The 20604-nt window shown below is 47.3% G+C and overlaps 2 protein-coding genes across 2 annotated transcripts in view; both read left to right on the top strand.

Annotated features, from left to right (window-relative positions):
- Positions 1 to 1639: 1639 nt before the first annotated feature.
- Positions 1640 to 16058, top strand: ENTPD2 (ectonucleoside triphosphate diphosphohydrolase 2). The gene is made up of 9 exons (XM_053472512.1): positions 1640 to 1815; positions 10307 to 10424; positions 10789 to 10939; positions 11028 to 11187; positions 12501 to 12728; positions 13065 to 13334; positions 15123 to 15242; positions 15514 to 15651; positions 15744 to 16058. Exons 1-9 carry the CDS (start codon positions 1696 to 1698, stop codon positions 15945 to 15947), a joined length of 1509 nt encoding a protein of 502 aa, XP_053328487.1. The 5' UTR covers positions 1640 to 1695; the 3' UTR covers positions 15948 to 16058.
- Positions 16059 to 18151: 2093 nt separating this feature from the next.
- NPDC1 (neural proliferation, differentiation and control 1) overlaps positions 18152 to 20604 on the top strand; it is a 29061-nt gene continuing 26608 nt past the window's right edge. The window contains exon 1 of the mRNA XM_053473476.1: positions 18152 to 18380. Coding sequence (XP_053329451.1) covers positions 18287 to 18380 — 94 coding nt within the window. The 5' untranslated portion in view covers positions 18152 to 18286. The remainder of the gene's footprint in view (positions 18381 to 20604) is intronic.

Below are 20604 nucleotides of genomic sequence, written 5' to 3'. Positions count from 1 at the left end.
ACAAAGACTATGGTTAGAACCCCGTTAGAATCAGTCGTTGGTTTCGTCTTAGATTCAGGAGCCGTATGTCTATCCCGCGCATGTTTAATACCCTCGCTGTATTACCCTCTTCCACCTCTACTAGGAGGCTGCTCCACTTATCCACCACCCCCATCAGTGAAGAATAATTATGCTTTAATAGAATGTAAGCATTTGGGGTATTTTCTTTTACTAATACGTATTCCCGTCCTTGTTATTAGGCGCAGGAGGACGTTATATGGAACCCGGACGCTCTGAGTGATTCTTGGAAGGTTTCCTCTTCCTAATGGAACGTTCACCAGGTTGTTCCTGTGATACGAAATGACTTTGTCGCCTCTCGATGAACGATGGTCCCAAAGTCTTGACATTTTGTTATGATTCGTTTTATTCCGTTTGGCTGTGAAAGGCTGTTTGCTTTCGCGGCGCTTCCCACCATCCCCTCCACGGCCAACAAAGTGTTAAAGGGCAAAAATTACACCCTTATAGCAAACGTGGTATTAGTGAATAGATCTCTGTGCGTTCTTTTGCGTGGCCTCCCAGAATCCCTTGCAGCCGGGCTGTGCGTTCCTCCGCGTGGCCTCCTCCCTCTGCATCACTTTGATGGCAAATAAGGGGTTTATAGGGTTAAAGCCGAACTGTCAGTATTGCCACATTATCCTCAGACATATCAGAGCCTTCAGTGAATGACCCACTTTTTATATTTATTCTTCCGCGTCGCTCCTTCGTAGTCACAGACATCGCCCCGCCGCGCGTTTTACATCAAATATTAATAAGAATTTTGTTTTTAAGCTGAGAAAAACGTTTTATTTGCAGTCAGAAGAATTTATCGTTTTTCCCAAACCTCTGGAATAAAGCGATAAATCCGGTTTCAGTGAGTAGTAACAGAAACCTGAGTCCAATCATTCAAACAATGACCCCCAACTACATACCACCTGCAACTCCCATGATCCCCATCCAGCTCTGATTGAGGATTGTGGGGATTGTAGTTAAAGCTGCCTTGTTGGATCATAAAAAGGACTTTCGCCAGGATAAAAAAAGGTGGAATTTTCCGTTTATTGTTAACTTTGCCCTAAAGGGACTTCTAGGTCGTTCTGAATCCCAGAACAAATCATTTATTCGGTGAATAACGAGGATTTAAAGTCTCCTTGAGTTTGCGGGGACCCCTGGGTGTTGGGGCGCATTCCCTTTTCTAGCACTCCAATCGTTCTCCCCCTACTGTGCCTTGAGCTACAACTCCCATTATTCTCAGCAACACATCTGTCGGCTGCCCCCTGTCTTAAAGCCACCCTTTTAATGCCACCCCTTAGGCTCCTGACAGGCAGCTGCTATCACCGCCAGTGTTGTGGAAGTCCAACTCCCATCACGCTCAGACAGCACCCTGCAAGAAGAGATGGGGCTGAACACCATGGACGTTAAGTTCTAAGCATGCGCAGAGCATTCTGGTCCAATGTGTCTTGTTTTTTGTATGCGGGGTGCTTTCCCTTTAATTGCCCCGCTGCTTTCACACTGAGAGGAGGTTTGCTTCTTTCCTGGGCTGGTTTCCAAGCCTTTTTTAAAAGCCCTTTTGCACCTCCCTGGCCAATCAGAAGCGGGCTGAGTGGAGTCTCCGCCCCAGCCCTGGGCTCCTTGTAAGGGCTGCAGGCTCCTGGATCCTCACAGCTGCCCCCAGCCCCAGCAATGGCTAAGAAGCTACTTGCCCTGGCCCTGCCAGCTGCCCTCTGCCTGGTGGGGGTAATAGGGATCCTGCTCCTGGCCCTGCCACCCACCAAAGACATCAAAGGGACCCCAGACTTTAAGGTAAATGCAAAGAAGGAGCAGAATCCCAGCTATTGTCACTTGTTACATTGTTATATTGTTACATTGTTATATTGTCACATTGTTACATTGTTATATTGTTATATTGTTACATTGTTGCAATTGTTTATTTGTTTGGTGTAAATATTGTTACAGTTGTTTATTTATATTCTTGCTTTGTTTTGTTTAGTTTTTTTTCTGCTTTTTTTTTATTCTTGTTTTGGGTCTCAGGATTTACCTGATTCCTAATTTTGTCATCTGTCAAGAGGGTATCTTTGGGGTCCCTGGCTGCTGTGGACTACAACTCCCATCATGAGCAGTCAGCTACAATGCTCTATATAACGTGATCAGAATGGGTGCGGTAGCCCACGCGGGGAAGGGGGGGTACCAGACGATACCTACCTTTTGCAATGAAATGCACCGCCCCGTCTCATTATTATGGCTGAGCATGATGAGAGTTGTAGTCTACAGCAGAAGCAAAACAAGAAGGTGTCTCTGTGTGCAAAGTACCGCATGCTTTTATATGTTTGAGTCCGCATTCCTCTGAGGGGTATCGGCTTTCATGGAAACGCTCATTGTCACATACTGTATTTATTATTATTATTATTATTATTATTAATATTATAATTTATTTATAAAACACCGACAGATTCCGCAGCGCTGTAAAGCCGATTTAGTTATTATGGCTCTGCCGCTGAATGCCCCAGCCGGGGTAGTTGGCATCACCCTCGCTTTCTTCCCTGGGGCTCCCTTGGCATCCCCTCGCTTTCTGCCTCAGCAGATTAGGGATTCGCGTTTATCGGGATGAAAATACGGACAAGGGAGGCTTTGATTCGCCCCGAGACGCGGCGTCTGAGCTGTAAACGCATCGATTTATACGGCATTTTCTGTGAAACGTTATAACCCCCCTGTATCAGAACAGAACGTTCCGATCCAAGAGCTTTCCAGCGGACCTGTCCTCCACCGACGGCTTTTCCCTGGACCGCTGAGCCTCTGCTGCGATACCAGACGGCCGTCTGCTTATTATATACAGTACAACGCTACTGCAACAGCGGCGACACAGCCTTGCTCACCACTCGTATTCTGCTTTATTATTACTTCTCCAACCTGTGTCCGACGGGGACCCCAAACCCTACCTAATCCCAAAAATAATTGGTATTTCATGCAAAATAGTTATAAATAGGGGTCCTTACTCTAGAACAGCTGTAAGCTGCAGATATATATATAGTGGATAAATGGGGTACTAGAGGTTCTAGGCTGGAAGGATGCTATGGACCATATGTTACTATTATTATTATTATATAGGGAGGGGAGGACGGGGGGGGGTATTTTGACTACAGACAGATGGCATCTCCCACAGACAACGTATATAATTAGCAAATGGATATTCCAGCTCATTCCTGCGTCGTCAGCGCTAGTAACAGAAACACGTCTGAACATTGTTTAGATCCCTATGGACTGCGACGGGGGAATCCCTTGAGCTGCAAGGGATAGGCAATTGTTCTTAGTCCTTATATACTATGCTAGAAGTAATGTAAGGAATTTTTAGTAGTAATTAAGTGGAACAGCCTCCCAGCAGAGGTGGTAGAGGGTAATACAGTGAGGGTAGTAAACATGCATGGGATAGGCATACGGCTCCCGAATCTAAGACGGGACCAACGACTGATTAAGGTTTGAGTCTTTACAGCAGGAGAAACGGGCGACTAGACGGGGGCCGGATGGGGTTTTGTTTGTAAATCCATTCATTTAAATACATTTCTCCAAAAATATCAACTTTCAGAATATAACTTTTATTAAAGGAGATTCAGAGTAATTAATTATATCGTAGAAAGATATTTAATCGGACCAAATGACGGCTAGTATGGCCGCCGGTGTCCCTCAGCCTTGGTTCCTCGCTCTCATGCCGTGTTTGCCCCGCCAGGGGTAATACCTTGTTTTCCCCTCATTGTGTTGCCCCTGCCTGGGGCTTTCACCCTGCGCTCCACCCTTTCGCTCTTCTTTTTCCTCTCCCACCCCTGGATAAACATCTGTATCGTCTCCGTCTCCGTCTCCATCCAGTGTTTTTATCCATAGAGTTGTCCCTCAGGTCAGGAAGACGGAACGCGGGGTCCATGCGCAGGATTCTTTTTTTTGGCTGCCTCCGTGTGAATGACGGCATTGAATGCACTGCAGCTGCGGCCTGAAATAACCCCTAGGACAATACATTAACTATACTTATGGCAGATCAGGTGTGAGCGGCCCTCGGCCCCAGCTCTCCATTTGTTGCTATTTGATCCCGCTGTATAGCGCTCCCTTTCCTGGCTGTCACATTCCTCACTATCCTCAATCCTAATTCTAGTGTCTCTTCCTTTAAATATCTTCCCCTTCCTTACCCCCCCCGTCATGCTCCTTCGTCGTATCCCCCCCCCAGTCGTGCTCCTTCGTCGTATCCCCCCCCGTGTTCCTTCTCCGTCACTCTTTGGTCTATTACCTTAGAAGTCTGGTGATTAGCTGCATAAAGGGGTCTAATGTGCGAGTTGCTGGCGAGGGCATGCGCATGCTAGAGACTTTACCAGTTACGGGCGAGGGCATGCGAGTTGGCTTTTCTGAAAAGTCCTGACTGAGGCTGATTTGGAGAAGGAATCATTGATTGATTGATTAATTAGCAGGTTTGGGGAGCCCTCCCTCCGGCATTCCTTAGCGCGAGAGTCATATTTACAGATCGCACCAACCCGCCACCAATGCTGCAGATATCACCGGCTTTTCCAGCTGTCGAGATGCGACTTGGGAGAGGTTCATATTTGCAAAAGATAACAATCTATGGTGTGCTGCTTTATTCTACAGCCACATATCCCCCAGTGTCCCTGGAAAGCTCGACTAGTCCCTTTTTCCTCCCCTGACGCCCCTCTTTCCTCCCCTGATGTCCCTTTTTCCTCCCCTGATGCCCCTCTCTCCTCCCCTGATGCCCCTCTTTTCTAGGAGGTCAGAATGTTTGCTGGGTATGAGGGGATCGCAGGGTTCTACAGCCCTAAAAGCCCCGATAATGTGTATAGAAACAGCAGGAAACGGCTTTATAAACTAAACGGGGTAAATAAACCCCATTATTCTTCTTCTAAATGCCCCTCAGTGACACCAATAGCTACCAACATTCTCCAGTCTCGTAAAGCCCCAGTCAGAACCTCTGGACGTTCTGTTTATAACACCACGTGGTTACTTTAAAAGCCCTGGGGGTGAAAAGGTTCCTAACGCAGGAAGCTCATCGTCCATATTAATGCCCCGAAAAAAAACATAAGTTTCCCTGAAATAATACAATCGTGGATGGTGGGTCTCCATGGGAGTGTCGGAATTCCGGCGGTGCGCTCTACATTCATATCATGTGCAGCTGCTTTCAGGCATGCATGTAATGCGATGTAGTAGCCTCCGAGAGTACGCTAGATTCCATTGACCATCTGTCCAGACGAGGTCCTTTACAACCCAACATCCGTTGGCCAGCAATCCTCGAGGGCCGCCGGCCAAAGCCAATTAGAGAGCCGCCATTGCGTAACTTTCAAAAATAGGTCCCTTGGAGTAATTGGATCGAGGCGCCGGCGCCTCGGCGGTCCTCTTACCGGCAGAGGTTCCGTTGATTTCTTCTGATCCGGTTATAGAAGACGGATTTGGCGCTTTGGAAATCCAATTCTCAGAGTGAAAGACGAAACCGGATTAAACGTTTAACCTGTCGGTGGCCGGTATCGGAGCCCGGAGACTCCACACTCGGGGGGGGGGGGGATTCCCCAGTAATGGAAATCCGTCGCTGGTCTCTCCTTACTGCTTTTCTGCGTGGATTGGGCAACGCGTTTTTAAGCGAACGTCCTGCTTTTTCTCCAGATCCTCCGCAGATAAAACGTTTAAAGTCTTTTTTCCTGCGTTGATTTTCCTGGAATTATTTAGTATTTTATACTTTATTTGATTTACGTTTTTTGCACGTTCTTTGCGTTGTTAGCTTTTACTCCAACAGCTTAAAAATATACAAAAATAACCAGATTTTGAAACTTCACCGAAAAAAGAAAAAGAAATCCTCCGAGCCGGCGAACGCGGCGGCAGGACGTGGTGGCTGCAGGAAGCGGAAGCACAGAGGATGTGGTGGAGAGAAGAACCGATAGGTGTCATTTCTTGACTTTTTAAAACTTATTTCCTACTTGTGACTTCTATGGGGGCAAACAAAGCGTTAATAACCCCCCCTATTCTGCATCCACCAGCGTCAGACATACTGTGAAAAAATATTCTAAAGGGGATTTTCTATTTCTATGTTTCCTCAAATCTCGCTCTGTTGTCTTTTTTTTTTTTTTTTTACCCCAGTTGTAGTTTTTGCCCCATAATATAATGTTTTCAGCCGTTTGTATGATTCTCTCTCTGTTATCTGATCCCCAATCTACTAAACACCCCGACTCCTTATCATACCGCCTGTGGGGAACAATAGAATGGCTCAGTCTTAATCACCCAGCTGGACTCACTGACTAATGAAAGTCTATGGAGGAACGGACTTCATTAGCATCGCCATAAAGCATCAGCTCAGTGTGGTGTTTGAGCCGGGAAAGTCACCCAAAATATCACATGACTGACAGCAGCGGCGGCTCCAGAACTGCAGATAAAGGGAGTTTATTGGAACAAAATGAGAGAAACGCAGGTTTTTTACGCCGACCGACATTACTGTATACAGCGCTGGGGGGGTAATTACTGTATACAGCGCTGGGGGGGTAATTACCCCCCCAGCGCTGTAGTTCATTCATGGTTCCGGGGTATGGATTATTTCCAGTAACCCAAGACGTTAATGCTTGTTAGGGGCCTCTTTTTAGGAGTAATTTCCTTGCTTTTGGGTTCCTGAGAAGAAGTTATTCTTTGATATTTTTTTCCACCATCACGTCCTTCCTTGTCTGGTTGCAGAGAATTGAGGGGTAGATTACGGTGGTTTTTACCCCGGCTCCCTTGGGTAATTGGTTGTAGTCGGCTTTGACAATGAAGGTCCTGAGCCGGTGTTACGAGACGCCGGCACTCGGTGGAGTGTTAGTAAAAGTCGTCGGCCGACAGCAACATTCTTTGTGAAGGACGTTGGACCACCAGCCTCGTCATGGACACTTCCCTCCCGGGGTATGAATGTTTAGCCTCCCCCTGGGGCAGAATCTCAATATCATCTGGCATCTTCTTCAGCTCTTGGGGGTAAAAAGTCAACGAGTTCATTGGGCAGATTTCCATGGAAATGCGGAAAGCACAAACCGATGACGAAAACATAAAGTTTTTTTGGCACCTCCTTTGTTTTTCTAATTAAACTGCTCGGCTCGGTAAAATTCCCCCCCCCCCATAGCCGGGAGCCAAAGGCAGATGTTCCGTTTGGCCCTCGAGGAGGAATCGGCCCCATATTTCGCTGCCAGGATATACAAATACTCAGCACGGCTTTTAATATTCTTTAAAACTCGATTTCGGGGGAAACAATCATTCGAATAACCCGGAAAGTCCGTCTCTTGGCTCCGGCGGCCGTTCTGTTTAATTAGGGGAAATTATTAAACACTTTTACTTTTTAATAAATGAAATAACCCCGGGGGGGACATCAAACCACAAATAATCCAATGAAAGTAAATTGGGTTTAAATGGCCCCCGGTTGGGTTTGCGGCTGTAATAATTTGGATCGGATCACGTTGCGGTTCTTTAGTATCTCGTAGATCGTTGCACCTTTCGATGGTGATGGAACGCTTGGTGGTCTTGCTTTTAGAAGCTGAAACAAGGCTGGCTCACCCCTCGGCTGCATGCATGGCCGTGCCAAGAGTTTATTGGCACCTCCGCTATTCACGGCGAGATCCGTCACGTAATGAAAAACAAAACGAAGAAAGGGTTTCACAATCCGTCCTCCGCCTGCCAGCGTTCTTTGTGTTTGGAAGCCCCCACCCCGGTGTTTTTTTTACTTGTTTGATGGTTTGAAGGGATTTGTCGCTGTTTGTCCTGAAGTCGTAGACTTTTTACCCCCTTGATCAGGGAGAGGAGTTCATACAAAGTATCGAGTCTCTAAACGCTAATATTTGAAGAGCGTTGAGTGTTTTCGACAGGACCTTCTCAATGTCCTGTAAACAACATAGCCAGTCTATCGGCACATCGGCCCCCGGCGGCCCCCGTCTAGTCGCCCGTTTCTCCTGCTGTAACGACTCAAACCTTAATCAGTGGTTGGTCTCGTCTTAGATTCAGGAGCCGTATGTCTATCCCGCGCATGTTTAATCCCCTCATTCAGTTAACATGAGCTGGGGGGGGCGAGTAAGATCTCTATGAATGTTTGGCCTCATCATGATAGCATTAAATTATGTGGCATTTAGCCCAGATGCAACAAAAAAATGTTCTTTTTTGGATGTTTTTCTTCATTTTGAGATTTCCTCCTAGCAACCGAGAAGCCGGCCAACTATCAGGGAAGCGTTTCTCTCAGACAGAACGTAGATCATGTTCAATACGACGAGATTCTATAGGAGTATCCGCGTTCCAACATGGCGGTGAGGAACCCAACGGCTAATCTAACCCAGACGACGAATGCTCCGTGTTCCTCACCATCTGGATTATTATTAATTCACTTTTACCAGCAGGAGACGTGAGGTCCTCTCAACATTAAAGGTCTTGTGACCTGGAGTTGGAAAGGACCGTCGGTCCAGCTATGTAGGGCGTTCCTCTAAGGTCATTGTTGTAAATGTTCTTCTTCGTTAACCAGAATACAGAACTTTCTAAGTTCCCCAGACCCCGGATCTAGGTTGGTCTTCGAGCAGGACATCTTGAAGGTTGGCTGGTCCAATGATCCTGTGTCCTTCTGCTCCTCAGCCAAGGAGAGCCAAGAAAGTAAAGAAATAACGTGGCCATGACAACTGCCCCGGGACGGGGTATTCCTAATACCTTTAACGCTCATCCATAATATGTTCAGGGTGTCTCGAAATAGCACAGAACATCGGCACATCCTTAAACAGGAAACCTTACTGGAAACGCGGCAGAGGTGACCCAAGGGGACATCTTCTGCAGGGAATCTGTTTTTTTCCAGTTTTCTTTGTTTTTGTTTTTTTAATTTACTTAACGTTTTAGTTTTTTTATTTATTTTTTTTGACCGGTTCTGTCCGGCCAAGTCCTCTTTATTTTCATCTCATTGTTCTCTGGGAGACGATCCATACAGTAAACTGATCCCAATCCCTCCCGTGATCCATCGCTCAGTAAGTGCTCTCGTAATGTGCTCTCCTGGGAAGGTTCCGAAGCAATTACTTTATCTAGAGTGACGTTAATGTGGGTTCTACCGCGGGTTCCGTCCCGGAAGTCCCTCGGACCTTTCCTCAAATTTCTTTGACGTTCTTGGCGTCTCCGAGGAACGAAGGTAGAAGGTTTTCACTCAATAAGCCGATAATGACTTTGGTTGCTTTTTTTTTTTTTTTGCGCCCTGTCTAGAAACCTAGAACCTGCCGGCAGATCGGCCCCTGGCGGCCCCCGTCTAGTCGCCCGTTTCTCCTGCTGTAACGACTCAAACCTTAATCAGTCGTTGGTCTCGTCTTAGATTCAGGAGCCGTATGTCTATCCCATGCATGTTTAATACCCGCACTGTATTACCCTCTTCCACCTTTGCTGGGAAGCTGTTCCATTCATCTACCACCCTCTCAGTAAAGTCCATTCTAAAGGGTTTTTCCTTGAACTGAATTAGAAGCATTATTGGTTAACAAACTGGTGTTGTATAAAGACATTGTACAGCGCTGCAGAGTATGATGGTGCTATAGAAATCGCTAGATGATTATAATATTTAGTGAAATGGGAGCACAAAGGCTTGGCGGGCGAGAGCAGAGCCGGCAGCCCCGAGGGGGGATGATTAGTATGGATCTGAATGTCCATCACGCTTCTCGCTCCAGAAACCAGACTTAATAATGAAGACTTTTCCCTCCTTTTTTCCGGGGTCTGTTTTTATCCTGCAATGGGCAGCATTGTGAGTATTTATAGGAATTGGGGGTTTGGTGGATTCCAGAAATTTCCGCGCGCTTTCTCATTTACAAAACAAAAGAGCTTTTTAGTAACTATTTTTTTTCTTTCTAGCGTTTCCTCGTTAATAACTCTTTTTTCTCCGTCCCCGCGGCGCAGATCCAGCTCAGCGCTCTGCGCTCTCCAATTTAATTTGTTGCCTTTTTAACCCCGAAACATAAAATAATTATCTGACAGTGAAAATGTATTTCTGAGTCGGACGAACGCTAATGTTTAGGTGCGAAGCAAGTAAAGGTTATCCTTCCGGCCTTAGGGGGCAATTGACCAGCCCAGATCTAAACACGTTTCTCCGCACATAAAGGGTTAAGACGTTTAACACGATACGTTATTTAGGGGCACAAATTGGTTCTTTAACTCTGCACAGAAAGCCGGTGTAATAACATTCTTGGCATAGTTACGTGGATTCTTGGAACGGCCACCCAGAAGGGATGGGAGAAGATGAGGTGAAAATAAAATATTTGGACGGGTCTGATATGGTGTCCCCCGGTCTCTCTCGCAGTACGGCATCGTCCTGGACGCCGGGTCCTCGCACACCGCTCTCTTCGTATACAAGTGGCCGGCGGACAAAGAAAACGAGACGGGAATCGTAAGCCAGCACAGCATGTGCGACGTGGAAGGTGAGCGCCACGGTCTCCGCAGGGTTAACTAAACAATAATAAAATGCTCCGTTATATTAACTTCCATCCACGCTCGCTCCGGGGCCGGCCCTATCTCCTGCGACTCGCTGACAGTGTGCTCAGGAGCAATCCCGGCTGTAGTTGCCATAGAAACAGCCCAGGCAGTCGGCCAACTTAACGTATTCTGGCCAAAGCGTCAGAACGAGGAGTCCTTCGAAGAACGCGTTTACCAAAACATAACGGTGGGGCTTTCACCCGGCTCATAGAGGGGAAAAAAAAGTGAAATAATTAGAAAAAATCTGTTTTTATGATAATTGTTAAATATTTCTGTGAATATTGGTTTCTTTCTGGTAATTCTTCGCAGGCCCGGGAATCTCGAGCTATTATCAGGACCCCCCCGAAGCCGGTAAGAGTCTGGAGCCCTGCCTGAAGCAAGCGGTGAAGGACGTCCCGGCCAGCAGGCACTCGATGACCCCCGTCTACCTGGGGGCCACGGCCGGCATGAGGCTGCTCAAGTAAGTGGGGTGAACTCGTTTTAGGACAGCTGTACATTTACCCCCTCGTGTTTTTTGATTGGTGACCACGTACCGTCCTGTTCAACAGCTGGACCAATCAGGCGGCTTCCGACAAAGTGCTGGATGCGGTCAGCGCCACGCTGAAATCCTACCCCTTCGACTTCCGAGGGGCCAAAATCCTCTCCGGTCAGGACGAGGGGGTCTTCGGTTGGGTCACAGCCAACTACCTCATGGAGAACTTTGTTAAGGTAAAAACTCCTAAAAAAAACATATCATAGAAACCCAGAACCCACCGGCAGATCGGCCCCTAGCGGCCCCCGTCCAGTCGCCCGTTTCTCCTGCTGTAAAGACTCAAACCTTAATCAGTCGTTGGTCTCGTGTTAGATTCAGGAGCCGTATGTCTATCCCATGCATGTTTAATACCCTCACTGTATTACCCTCTACCACCTCTGCTGGGAAGCTGTTCCACTTATCTACCACCCTCTCAGTAAAATCCTTTCCAGCAAATGAGTAGATCCGATATCCGTTGGCTGCATGTTCGGAGGGATCGATGAAGTTTTGGGATAAACACGCGGTGTCGTTCTACCCCGAGATGCCTCCCTCTGTGTCGTTCTATGCCGGTAGTTGTGTATTTAGTGTTCCTTTGATGCTTGTGGCTTTTGTGTGGTCGTTTTGGCCACTGGAAAAAAAACCTTGTGGCTTCTCAATAGCTCCGCCGCTGCTCTACAAAACCTCTGCTGGCACCGGCTTTAGATAACAAAGCAAAGTACTCTCAGCCGGCCTTTTACTCCAATAGACGCCAACTCCCCCGGTCCTTTCAGCGGCTCGGAGCTTTGAGGTAACAAATAATAGATGAAGGGCTAAATCCGCGCCGTACCGGGCACAGAACAGCTGCTGCGAGTCTTTCAGATCCCTGCCAGGCTTTGAACAACGGACCTGGAAAAAAAAGCAAACGTGGGAAAAAAATGAAAGAGGTTTGTGCTCAGGTGGGGAGCTGAGCTGCGCATGCACTTGGTGTCAGCAGTCGTGATAACAGGGAAATCTCCTGTATTTTGGCAGCCGGTAAATCTTCCGTTGGTTGGGAGACGTTCAGCCCCTGGCTGGGGATACAAGTCCCTGCGTGCTGAACTTGTCTGAGTAAAGTCACCTGATTCCTCTACCTCGCTGCCGTTCTCCGCTCCAATGCCTCGTCCTCCGTGAACCTCGTGCTCCTCGAGCTCCGTGTTCTCCACAGAACGCTTCTTTTAGAATGATAAACCGCGTGGCAGGGTGGTCCGGTTCGTGACTTCAGTACCGGTTCATTAGATTTAGCTGAAAGGGCTGACTTCCGTCTATTAACCCTTTCATGCTGGGCATAGAGCGCGCTCCCACCTGCTACTGACATAGAAAGCCTCTCTAACTCTCTAAGCCACAATACAAAGAACCCAATAACTTTCCGAGTGCTGAGTAAATGTGCTGAGTACGCTCCACGCCGCCTGGTGCCCACTCGAGTCTTGTTAAAATGTTGAAGGTAACTAAGTAAGAAAGGTGTGAGAATGAGCGTCTGCCTTCTGCCCCTCAGTATAGCTGGATCGGACAGTGGTTTCAGCCCCGGAGAGGGACGCTTGGCGCCATGGACCTTGGAGGAGCCTCCACCCAGATCACGTTTGAGACGAGCGACAAGATTGAGAGTCCTGAGAATGAGCGGAACCTCCGTCTTTATGGCCAGTCGTATCGAGTGTACACTCACAGCTTTCTGTGTTACGGACGGGACCAGGTGCTGAAGAGAACCCTTTCCAAAGTGCTGAAGGTACGGTGGGATGATTTACGTTACGTCATTGGTCCTCCTGAGACCCGATTTCCCCTTCTGCTTCCAAACAGGTTCCTTGCCTCCTTTTCCTGCTCATTCTGCGCTCGGCCTTAGCCAGAACTTCCATAATAACTCAGCAAGCCATAGACGCGCCGTTGGCTGGCAGTTCTGAGAGTTACTGGAGAGATCTCTCACAACCATAATCAGAAGACCCTCTGAAGTTAGGGGTAACATTTTGGAAAGTGCGCCCGGTGGCTTTTTAGACATAATCACGTGTTCATTCTGTGTTAATAACGTGTTCATTCTGTGTTAATAACGTGTTCATTCTGTGTGCAGTCGCAGGGCTACGCGTCAGACGTGCAGAACCCGTGTTGGCCGAAGAATCACACCGCGTCGTTGACCTTTGGAGACGTCTACGAGTCGCCCTGCACGGCCGGCGAGAAGCCTCCAAACTACGACCCGGCGGCACCCATTAAGATGGCGGGCAGCGGCGATGCCGGGGAGTGCACCAAGCAGGTGGAAAGTCTCTTCCAGTTCTCCTCCTGCAGCTTCAGCTCCTGCTCCTTCGACAACGTCTTCCAGCCGGACGTCTCGGGGAAATTCATCGTAAGTCTGGGGGGGGGGCGAAGGAGGGAATGATTATGGGTTTTGTGGCCGGCAAGAACCAATCATGGCTCCCAGACCTCTCTTGCCTATCTGCCCCTTTACAATCCCATCTCCCCTCAAGGTAAATACCCCTCCTTCATTGAATGTTAAATATTTTATTACGGAAGGGGGTCCTAATAATCGTTAGGGGGTCCATACTCTGTGTACAGATCTGCGGAGTCTTAACTTGGTTTTGTTTAACGCTTTTATAAGAGAAGGATATGGGAGGAGCATAAGCAGGATGTGGGAGGGGCTTAATCAGGATGTTGGTGAAACATAATCGGCATATGGACAAGGCAGAGGCGTTATGGTGTATAAATATGTATGGATTGTAGGCTCCATGGTGGCTGTTCATGCGCGGTGCCAGGTTTTGGGGTTGGGTGAAGGAACACGGCGCAGGCAGAGGTGCAGTTAATAAAACATAAATAAAAATAAAACTAAAAACAAACATCTGAGGTGAATAGAGGCTGATATTACAGCCAATCGGATTATGCAGAATGGGATTTATACATTTAGATTGAGAAATCAGAATCCGGGAAAGAAAAAAAACAAGTTTCTGGTCTCCGGCCAAAGAGAGAGCGGAGAGTTCAAAGCGAGTCATGTGATTGGTCGGCGCATGTAAACAGCCCCGCGAAATGACAACATTCTGTGCAATTTAATTCTTAATCCCTGAAACAGAGACCGGAGTATCAACTCTCCGATTAAAGGGGCCGCAGACGGTATGCAGATACGTAACGTAATAAAGTGTGGTAACTAGCGGATCCGCTGCGGAATGTTCTATAAAACGTGTTACATTGTAAAAAGGCCTTCCGTGACCTTGTGTGTTAAAAACAAAGTTACGGTGGATGAAAGAGTAACAACTTTTAACAACTTGGATCAACGAACACAACGTGCCATTGGAAGACAGGAGTGATGGGAGTGATAAAGGGCCATTGGGACACAGGAGTGATGGGAGTGATAAAGGGCCGTTGGAACACAGGAGTGATGGGAGTGATAAAGGGCCATTGGAACACAGGAGTGATGGGAGTGATAAAGGGCCATTGGAACACAGGAGTGATGGGAGTGATAAAGGGCCGTTGGAACACAGGAGTGATGGGAGTGATAAAGGGCCATTGGAACACAGGAGTGATGGGAGTGATAAAGGGCCGTTGGAACACAGGAGTGATGGGAGTGATAAAGGGCCATTGGAGCACAGGAGTGATGGGAGTGATAAAGGGCCTCTGTACGCCGATGAAGAGATTCCATTAAAAATCAGCCGTTTCCAGCTACAATAATCATTTACAGCTTTAACCCCGTCTGTGCTGGATTAGAGATCCTTTTGATGTTATTTTAATGGACTAATCGTGGTGCGTGGCGACCTCTAGTGGCAGATAGTATGGAAGAAAAATGTGATGACTCGTAACAACGCGTCATACATATGTTATTACATGATCTGTTCTGTAATGTATGTAGTAGTTATTTTATACATATAAAGGGCCCCACCAGCGGTCAACATTCTTTAATATGCGTTCTTTAGCCGTAAAGAAAAACTAAAGGGAATCTTTTTTTTTTTAACTTAATTTAAAGGTGAAACTCAGGGATTGTATGCATTAAGGTGCCTATTATGAATGGAGTGACCCTTTAACCCTTTAAGTGTCGTTGTAATCCCCCCCCCCATGATACTGAAGGTTTTATGGCCCCCGGCGCGGGTTCTGTGTTGGGTTGTCGTTGGATCGAGGCGTTACTGACGCTCCCCTTTTCGTATTTTAGGCTTTTGCTGCCTTTTTTTACACGGTAGATTTCATGAAGACGGTAATGAAGATGCCGGTGGATACCCTGGAAGATCTCCATCGTGCCACTGATGCCATCTGCTCGTCCACCTGGAATGATGTGAGTGCCGCACAACGAGTTTTTTTCTGATGATATTGGGGCGCCTTTTTTCGGTTGTCCAATCAGAGCCTGGCGGGACAAAATCATTTTACCTTCACCCTAATCAGTCATTGGTCTCGTCTTAGATTCAGGAGCCGTATGTCTATCCCATGCATGTTTAATGCCCTCACTGTATTACCCTCTACCACCTCTGCTGGGAGTCTGTTCCATTTATCTACCAGACATTTTAAATATTCTTAATGCTTTCTTGTTCCGTTTTCTGGATATCTAGCTGACCAGCAAAGCGCCGCCCTCTCTCCATAAACATCTCAACGGATACTGCGCCACGGCCAACTTTGTTTACTTGTTGACGAGTCGAGGATACCGCTTCAACAACGAAACTTTCCCCGACATCGTTTTCCAGAGGAAGGTGCGTATCCTCTCCACGATCTCCTCTCTCTTCGTTCTTTTTTCTCCTGTACGGACAGAGGCCCTGATGTTCTGACGTTGTGCTTCTTGCAGGCTGGAGATACGTCCATCGGCTGGGCCTTGGGTTACATGCTGAATCTCACCAACATGATCCCAGCAGAGGAAGCCTCCGTCCTGAAGGCCACCAGCTTCAGTTCCTGGGGCGCCCTCATCTTCCTCTTTGTTCTTATCATCCTTCTAGCCCTGATCATCTTCTTTAGCGCCTTAAGATCCAACAAACAGCAGCAAACCATTTGATTCGCCGTTTTCCGAAGGACGGAAGATTCCGGTGGCCGTCTGTCCATCTGAAGAAGTCTTCTTGGAATCCACTAAAATTCTTCTGGACGTTAAACAACATAAAAAAAAAAAGACTGTTTTATCCCCAGAAGTTTATTTTCCTTTGAGGACTTTTGGAACCAAACCTGCTTTATTCTCAAGAGATCCATTCATGGCGGCTTCTTCTGGCCACCGGGAAGTACCTCCATCAAATGAACCCCACCTGCCTCTTTTGCCCTCGTATCGATCGGACCTTTATGCAAATGACCCGTTCTATCTATATATATATATATATCGACTTCCTCGGGTCCGATGTCGCTCCTTTTTACACCTCTGTCCTCATTCCTAGGTCTCTTTTAAACCCCGGCATCTGTAATTCTAAAAGGTTTTAGGTAAAAAGATACTGTATGATTTTTAATTGCATTCTTTGATTTGTACCTTTTTTTATAATACTTTATTATTAATTAATACTGGGCTGGCCAGGCACTGAACGCAAAACGAGAAAGGGACACATCCTGCTTCCTGATTTAAGCCAAAATGTATATTTTTTTTAAGAAACTGGTAGAGATGATACTTATCAACAGAATGTATAATTGCCCCGTTCCGCTGCTTGGTTTGGGGGTATTTTTACTTATTACAGAGCACCGTGGCGACGTTAGAGGTCTTATCCGTGGACTGCGTTGGACGACTGTCTTCCCAGTCCTCCGGTAGCCGACGCGTTCCGCGTTGAAGTATAAACGGGGCGTCTTACCCGCTGAACGTTCTGACACAATGGGGTCACCGTCCACATCCGTCCCACACGCCTGTACATGAAGGAAGTGCGTGTTCCGTGTTTCTGACACGAGATATTCTGTAACTGTGCAGGGCGGAAGAAACATTATTAAAAAGGACTAATAAGTTTTATTTTGTCTCTGTTGTTGGTTTGATGAACGCGTCGACTGTTCGGCCGTCTGTGGCGGGAGAGGATAATCCCGGGGGGTTTGGCAGCTTTTTCAATATCTGACACATACGCGAAGCATTGATAACCTGTAATCGGCGGAGAGCTGAGGGGCAGGAGGGCAAAAGACCGGCCGTTCGACTTTTTTTCTCTTTATACGTGAAATTCCAGATCTGGCCACTAGGTGGCATTCGTATAAGCCTCGTCTATCTGAAAGGGGCATCTGGCACATTTAATTCCACCAACCACCTCCTGTGAGGTGAGGCGCTGCAGGAAGTGGAGTGTGCGCAGAAAAATTCATTCCCCCGCTACTAAAAACAAAGTATCATAGGTTTCGTCGGTGTTTGGAGCGTTTATGTTCATGTGCAAAGTTTAAGCGGATGGATGGATGGATGGATGGATGGATGGATAGATAGATAGATAGAGATTAGGATTAGGTTATTGGAAGCTGTGCCATGCTCCTTGAGTTCCTGTTTCTTGTAAACATATCATTTTTAATTTATTAAATAGTACAAGGGTTGGGTTAGTAAATTTACAGGGTTTTCGTTAGGAAGATTATACTGAATCTCACTGAGGGCCTCCTATTAACCAGAGGATTGCCGGCCCTTGCTAGAATTACAATGTTTCTACGCAAGGTCAGACTCCGGATAACTTACAGATATCCGAAAGACGGGCATTTTTGTATTTGGGGGTGTGGTTATAGGTGTGGTTGGGTGGGGCTTACACAGGCAACATGGGGTAGGGAGGGGGCATCAGGGACCTGGAGACCACAGGAGAACTGACCAAACCAGGAACACAAGAGAAGACTTAATCTGTACTGGGCGGATGATCCCACCGCAGGTTCATCGCCGTCGTCCTTGGAAGGGATTCAAAAGAAGAACAAGTAGCTCCCGTCAAAGGGTTAACTTCTTGAAATACCATTTTAGTTACTTAATATATTGCAATGTCCCCCAAATGATCAATTCACCAGAGGCAGCTTCATAGGCCGCCTGAAAAGGGTTAAACTGATAAAAAAAAAAAGTGCATCAGGGGCAAAGGTGTAGATGCCGTGAAAGGGTTAACACCTGAAAGTTTCAAAAAAAATCACTGAATTTCCTGTTATTTGAGTAAATTTCACAATTTAATGTAATTTTCTCTCTTGAACGAGTAGGCGTGGTCTCCTCTCCTAGGGGTGGTCTCTTCTCTCCGGGGGCCCGCCCCTCCGCATCCATCTCTGCGTCGGCTGGTGACAGCGCGCGCTCCCGGGGGCCGGCCTGTCAGGTTGCGCGCGCCCCCGCCACGCCTGCCTCCCAGCCGCGGTGCGCGGAGCGCGCGCTCCCGCCGCTGTCATTGGAGCCGTGAGGCCGGGGAGAGAGCAGCATGCAGCTCGACTCAGCCTGAGCCAATGAGGGGTCTGAGGGAAGCGGGGGGCCCCCGGGGGCCAACACTGCCCTGTTGCCTCATACTGCTGCTCCTGAGGGCATCGACGGCCCGGCCAGGTACCCTGGGGCAAAAGGGGCAAAAGGGGCAATGAGGGGGGGGGGTCACTGCAGGTGTACATGCATTGTTATTGTTGGTATTATTATATTATATACCGCTATATGTATATGTTATGTATATGTTATGTATATATATTGTTGTTATTTATACATTAATAATGTTTATATATTATTTGCAGTGTTTAGTTATTGTCGTCTCGTGTATAATGTATATGTTTTGCGTCCTGCGTATACCTGGATCAGTAGACAGATGGTTTTGTTGTATGGATGAATATTAATTGCTGTCGCGGCAGATAAATGGTAAATACGACACGTATGTTTATAAAATGATGTAAATGTATCACGGGTGATGTCATACGAGGGGGCGCAGTGATCACGGAATACCCCGTGTCTGTGGGGGATCGGGCATATGGTTGTGACATATGGCGGGGATGATGTCACATATATACCCGCCGGTGCTGGTGTTTGGGGCGGAACGGGGGTATTTATATATATCGTGTATGGGGGTCTTAATGCTTTTGGACACTTGGCAATGGAGAGTTAATCTGTTTGATCTGTTAATCTGGCAGTTAGACGGTTAAGCCAGGGCCCGTTTCGGTGTTATAGCCGTTATAGCCGTTATAGCCGTTATAGCCGTTATAGACTTGGGCCAAATACGCCGTAAAAGGAATATATTAACGGATAAAACCAGTGTCGTCGTATAATTTCTCATGCAAAGTGGTCTTCTTGTCGTAGCAACCAATAGGACATTCTTAATGATTGCACTGGTTACTATGGCGATAAGACCAGGTTTAAACTTTTTAGACTAACGGAATCTCTGTGCTGTCTAGGTGATATTGCTTTCCGATAAATGTCGATGCTGCTGTAATATAATTGCCCCTGTCGCAATTTTGCCCCTTCCCTTGAGGCAGGATAGGATTGGCCGTGTTGGATCGCCCGTTATCTCCCCCGTAGAACACAAGGTACCAGGGGCTGGCTGGCCTCCACTGCTTGAAGGGCAAATCCCCATGATATTCCGGGCCAGAATCCCTCTATTTAGTGTTTGTGTGACCGTGAGGATATAATGTCCTTTTTTAATCTCTACCCCCAGATAGTGAGGTCGTGATTTGTGTCGGGGCTTTTTCAATATAAGGAGGTGGTAAAACGTCTACATTTGGGACGTTCCCCATAGATACCCTGTTGTTAAAATTAAAGCCCCTGGCACCGGAACCGCACTAATTACGTCCAATGGGGTTACGAGTCAGCCAAGAAGCAACGATAGCGACCCTCCCCGCCCAGGGTAACTTCCCAGGCTTTTGCCCCTGACTCGTGGTCTATTGCCCTTAGGCTGTGGTAGAACTTGGGATGGTCATCACAGATCCTGGCGGCTTCAGGACCACGTCTTGCAAGATTATACTTGGATGTCTCTCCGAATCCCCCCTAATCTTTTAGACTGCCGGTGAGAGCGGTCAGTCCCTCTAACTCCACCGATCTACCCCGTCCACGTCTCCCACGGGGGGGCCGAGTGCTGGGACGGCTCGCGAAGTATTGTATCCGAGAAACCTATTCTGAGTTATGGATGATCTTACTCCATTGTTCAGCGGTTGCGTGGATGTAGTTCCTGGGTCTTATCGATGGCGGCCATCTGTTTATTGCTCTCTGGGGGGCTCTCCATTACTGGGCTGGAGTCGGATCAATCCAGCGGCGGCTGAATAGCTGGAGATCTTCCTCCCTCTGGTATCTTTCCCGTATTCCTGAATGTTGTTGTTATTCGGCTCTCGCATCTTCCTGATTTCCGAAGCACCCGGCAAGTCCTTGCTTGTGAAGCGATGCCCGTGCCGAGCGGCTCTGCGGCTCTTACGTTAGGCTGTACCTGTAATTAATGCCCCGTCTGCGCCCGCCGTTCAAACCTATCGCTAAACGACAGGCAAAGGCTTCGCGCCGCCCTGTCTGAAAACTTCATGTGGAACCCCCGAAAAATCTAATTATTCACGGAATTTTCACGGCGAAGGTTGCAAAAAAAAAAAAAGTCAGCATAACCTAATTTTCTAAAAATATTTAAAAAAATACAATTTTAGGTCTGCAAAAATTATTTTTTCATGAATTATAGAATTAAAAAAAGGACTAAAATCTGAACTTGGTATTTTTTTATGAAATGAAACAATGTATCGCCTTTGGGTTTTTGCCAGCGCGGGGTATATCGCTGAAGACAGTTGGTGCGTTGGCTGAACTCTCTTTGGCCCCC

This window comes from Spea bombifrons, chromosome 8 (assembly GCF_027358695.1).
Source record: "Spea bombifrons isolate aSpeBom1 chromosome 8, aSpeBom1.2.pri, whole genome shotgun sequence".
Classification (NCBI taxonomy): Eukaryota; Metazoa; Chordata; class Amphibia; order Anura; family Pelobatidae; genus Spea; species Spea bombifrons.
This window is presented reverse-complemented; position numbering and strand designations above follow the sequence as displayed.

Bases quoted from the DNA above. Each gene is read 5' to 3' on its own strand.
- ENTPD2 (XM_053472512.1), top strand. From the start codon at position 1,696: ATGGCTAAGAAGCTACTTGCCCTGGCCCTGCCAGCTGCCCTCTGCCTG. The intron at 10,425-10,788 runs GTGAGCGCCACG...AATTCTTCGCAG, and splicing joins CAGCATGTGCGACGTGGAAG to GCCCGGGAATCTCGAGCTAT. The intron at 12,729-13,064 runs GTACGGTGGGAT...TTCTGTGTGCAG, and splicing joins CCCTTTCCAAAGTGCTGAAG to TCGCAGGGCTACGCGTCAGA.